This window comes from Anarrhichthys ocellatus, unplaced genomic scaffold (genome assembly GCF_004355925.1).
Source record: "Anarrhichthys ocellatus isolate YVR2014 unplaced genomic scaffold, GSC_Weel_1.0 scaffold4790, whole genome shotgun sequence".
NCBI classification, from domain to species: domain Eukaryota; kingdom Metazoa; phylum Chordata; class Actinopteri; order Perciformes; family Anarhichadidae; genus Anarrhichthys; species Anarrhichthys ocellatus.
Window position 1 is genome coordinate 1 of NW_022284764.1, and position 4,027 is coordinate 4,027.

Genomic DNA, 4,027 nt, shown 5'->3' on the forward strand with positions numbered 1-4,027 from the left:
CGCCCCCTGGTGGACACTAGAGAGAATGCAGCTTTAACACATCAAGCATCGGATTCACTTTAAAGAACCGGAGGTTGTCTTCTGTACATATTGTGTCCGTAAAAAAAGCTGCTATCGTGGTGTACCTAAAGGGGCGGGGCTTGGCCTCTCTCTAGTCTGTAGTTAATAAACAGAGAATCAGACTTACAGTACGGGCCGTAAGCCGGGTGGTACTGAGGCCAGGGGTGTTTGTTGGCCACGGCGGCCCCCCCGTTGAAGGCGTCTGCAGGACAATGTGCACAGCAGGCCGCGCCCTGCGGCGGACACGAGTACGGAGACAATGTGTGGTGGCACAAGTTGCCCGAAGGCGGGTTGGAGCACAGAGACAGCGGCTGCTCCAGGCTGATCATACTGGGGCTGTGTTGGCCGGGCAGGGATGCCGACTTGTACCCGGAGAGGCTGCTGTGGAAGGACTGGTCCTTCTGGTTCAGAGAGGACGGCAGGCTGTTGGGATACCCTGACCAGCTGCTGGCGAAGCTCGGGTGGAGCCAGGCGCCGTCGGCCTGGCTGGGGAACGGCGTGGGCTGGCTGTAGCCGGCGGGCAGGCGGCAGGGAGGCTGGTAACAGCAGAAGCTGGAGCTTGGTGGAGGTAGGCGGTGGTCCTCTACTCTGTCCAGCCTGTGGGCGCCAAACGGGTAGGCGGCGGCGGCGGAGGAGGAGGAGGAGGCGTGATGGTGGCCGTCGGGCTGAGGGGCGGAGTCATGGACTCCGCTGGCTTCTCGCTCCTCCGTGCTCATCGTCTCATCGTCCTCCTCTGGCGTGTTGTGGTGGCTGCTGAAGGATCTGCTCAGCTGGCTGACGTGACTGTGAGTGCAGACAAATATCAGTCGAGAGAGGAGGGGAGAGGAGACGAGAGAGGAGAGAGGAGAGGAGAGGAGGGGAGAGAGGAGAGGAGAGGGGAGAGGAGAGGAGAGAGGAGAGAGGAGAGGAGAGAGGAGGGGAGAGAGGAGAGGAGAGAGGAGAGGGGAGAGAGGAGAGGAGGGGAGAGAGGAGAGGCTGGAACATGAGAATAGTTTAATATTTATAACTTGTAGAGCCTCTATTTATTTCTAACATTGGTAACACTAACATGTTGGATTTATAGATTAAATTGTTTTTAAATGTTTATAAAATAAATGATCAAAGAAATGTAACTTGTTCTTCTTTCTTATGATTGATGTCATAACTGTTGTTCTGCACTAAAGACGTGTTCTAGTTCTCTCTGCTTCTAGTCACGATGGTTCTGAGGGTTAAAGGTGAACAGGATATATAAAACGTTTTAAATCAGCCTCCACATCATCTTCTACAGGCACAGCTTCTTATCACAGCGAGATCTCTTTCTGTGGCTGGTAACAACATCCGCACAAAAAGCATTTGCACAGAAACATGAAAGCAGAAAGGCAGCTTGTGTTTGCAGCGCTTCATGAACACAATTAGTATTTATTTGTTTCACCTATTGGGAGCCGAGTGGATGGAAGCGGGCAGCATCATTGGTCCTCCTCACGTCCATGTGTGTCGGCTTCAAGCTGCATCTGAAACACTGGAGATGAAAGGAGCCGCATGGTGTTTAAAGTTATAGACCCTTCATCTCTGCTGCTGACACAGACTATATCGGCCCACGCTGTGTGTTTGACTTAAAGCGTCTCCCACACACGGGACTTTTTATGAATGTCTGCTGGTTAATATTCAGGAGACTAAATCACTCACATGTGGGAATAGAGAGACAAGTCATCAAACCACAAAACTTCCAAAAGATTAAAGTCTGTCTTTAGATTCCTTTGTAACGACACGTTTGATAAAAGATTATTCAGTTTTATTCACACGTTAGAAACAACGAAAAACATTTTCCACAAGTATTTACAACTATAGAAAAACATTTTACCAGTAGAAGTAAAAATCTGATGAAAAGTAAAAGTGACTCTGAAAAGGAACGAACTAGTATCTCAAAATAATGAGAAATCATTTAGAAAATAATGAGAAACTTTCTCAAAATAATGAAATAATGACGGTTCCCAAAACAATGAGTTAGTATCTCAAATTATTGATAAACTTTGTTAAAATGGCTTTGGATACTTCTTGTTTGTCATCAGTGACGTTACCGTCTGTTTCCATTGATCAGAAATATTCAATATAAATGTTAATGACCAAACAAATGACAATTTAGACAGAAACATTGTTTCCAGGGTCACAAAACCACACAAAGCTGCTGAACATGAGTCTTTAAAAACCTCAGTTTAGAAACAGCTCCGAGAGTTCCTGTAAGTGTTAAACACGCTCACGCACACACACGCACACATATTACAGTTGTTTGCACTTTCCACTGTGTGACTGACCCAGAAACGTCTCCTTCAACCTTCATTAGTGTGCGTTCATGCGCATGGAGGTAAATAAATAACTCCTTTAATTTGTCCGAGTAGCCTACGCCGGGTATTTGTCCGAGTACACAAACAGGTGACATGTTGTGAAATAAGTCTTCAAACTCACCGTCGATGACTTCAGGGCTCCTTCAGGTGAGTCGGTGTCCTCGTGCGAAGACGAGTCAAAAAGGTGAAAAAAAAAAATGAAGTAAAAAAAGTAACGACTTTGTGTTTAATTGTTTTTATGTAAATGTAGTTTTCCTTTTGATGTCGTCTCCGCGAGACAGATATTGACGCGCGAGAGCACTTCTTCGGTCTTCACTGTCTTTAGCGCCGAGAAGCCCCGCCCCTTCGGAACACGCCCCACACACACAGGCACATAGATACACGCGCGCATGCGCAGCCTGTTGGGTTTCTACAGACTCAACTGTTCCACCGAATGTCAACACGACAACCTCAGAGCCGCACAACAGGGCTGGGTCATATTTATTTAATTACACTGAATATAAATTGCATTCTGTTATTAATACTGATACACGGGATTACATCTTAGCTAATACGGGTACTTATACCTGTAGTTCACGTATTTATATATTTTATTGGTCAGTTATTTTTCTACTGCTTTTGTGTTTTTTGTTGATTTTTTCATAATTTGTTTTTCTGTTTTTCCTCTTTTTGTTATCGTTTGTTTAATAGAGAGGCTTCTTGTGTAAACACGTGGCTTCCTGTCACATTTATTCATCATCCGGATTTGTAAAGTCTTGTGTGTAAAATACTTTTGGATCAAACATTTAACTAAAAAATAAATGGAGATCAACAAATGTTATTTTTCTCTTTTAATGCAATAAAATGCACTTTGCAAATTCATCATTTACAGTCGTTGAATTTTAATGAATTGATTATGAAAAAAAAGAAATAGTTTTAAAACAGTTTTAAAGACATAATCAAAAATGTAATCCATGACAATGTAACTATAATCTAAGTGCAATTGTTATGTAATTCAGGCTGATTATAGTTATTAAATCTTTGTAATGTGATTACTTAGTCGCTCAACTGCTGAAATCAGACTTCTGTAATAACTTCAACACGTCGTCTCTGTTACCATCAGATCAGAGATTTCCACAACTTAAGACGGTTAAAGTGAAGTAAAGTCTACACGTGTGTGTTCATCATAAGGCTCCACGCTGCAGCAGAGAGACGTTTGTTTACTGACTCCTTATTTCACCCATAAATCAATGATTACAAACTGTGTTCACGTGCTTTGTATCTCCAAACAGCCACTTAAATGCATTCAGGCTCGATACAAACAAAGAGATGAAAAACTTGTCGTTATCGGAGCAGATGGAGGAACGGAGCCGTGTTGACTTGTCCTTGTTTGGAGAAGCAGGACTCCAGCCAGTCCTTCTGCACCGGGACGGCCTGAGAGTACCGACGGACCAGATCCTGGAGCTCCTGGTTCACACGGATCACACACACAAAGTTAATCCAAAATAAAAGATGTTTCTCTAGGATTTCTCTTATCATCCGCTTCTGGTTTTAATGTTTTTTATTATTGGCAGCACTTCAGATTCACCAAAGTCACTCAGCAAAGCAGCAAGGCACGTTTACATCAGTGTTTGAGTGAATGGAGTCTGGTGTGTTTGTAGAGATCA

At 43.9% G+C, this 4,027-nt stretch overlaps 1 protein-coding gene across 1 annotated transcript; it reads right to left on the bottom strand.

Annotated features, from left to right (window-relative positions):
- Nucleotides 1-45: 45 nt before the first annotated feature.
- Nucleotides 46-4,010, bottom strand: LOC116379633 (uncharacterized). The gene is made up of 3 exons (XM_031841599.1): nucleotides 2,503-4,010; nucleotides 1,472-1,558; nucleotides 46-843 (listed from the first exon to the last, which is right to left on the bottom strand). Exons 2-3 carry the CDS (start codon nucleotides 1,507-1,509, stop codon nucleotides 126-128), a joined length of 756 nt encoding a protein of 251 aa, XP_031697459.1. The 5' UTR covers nucleotides 1,510-1,558; nucleotides 2,503-4,010; the 3' UTR covers nucleotides 46-125.
- Nucleotides 4,011-4,027: the final 17 nt, after the last annotated feature.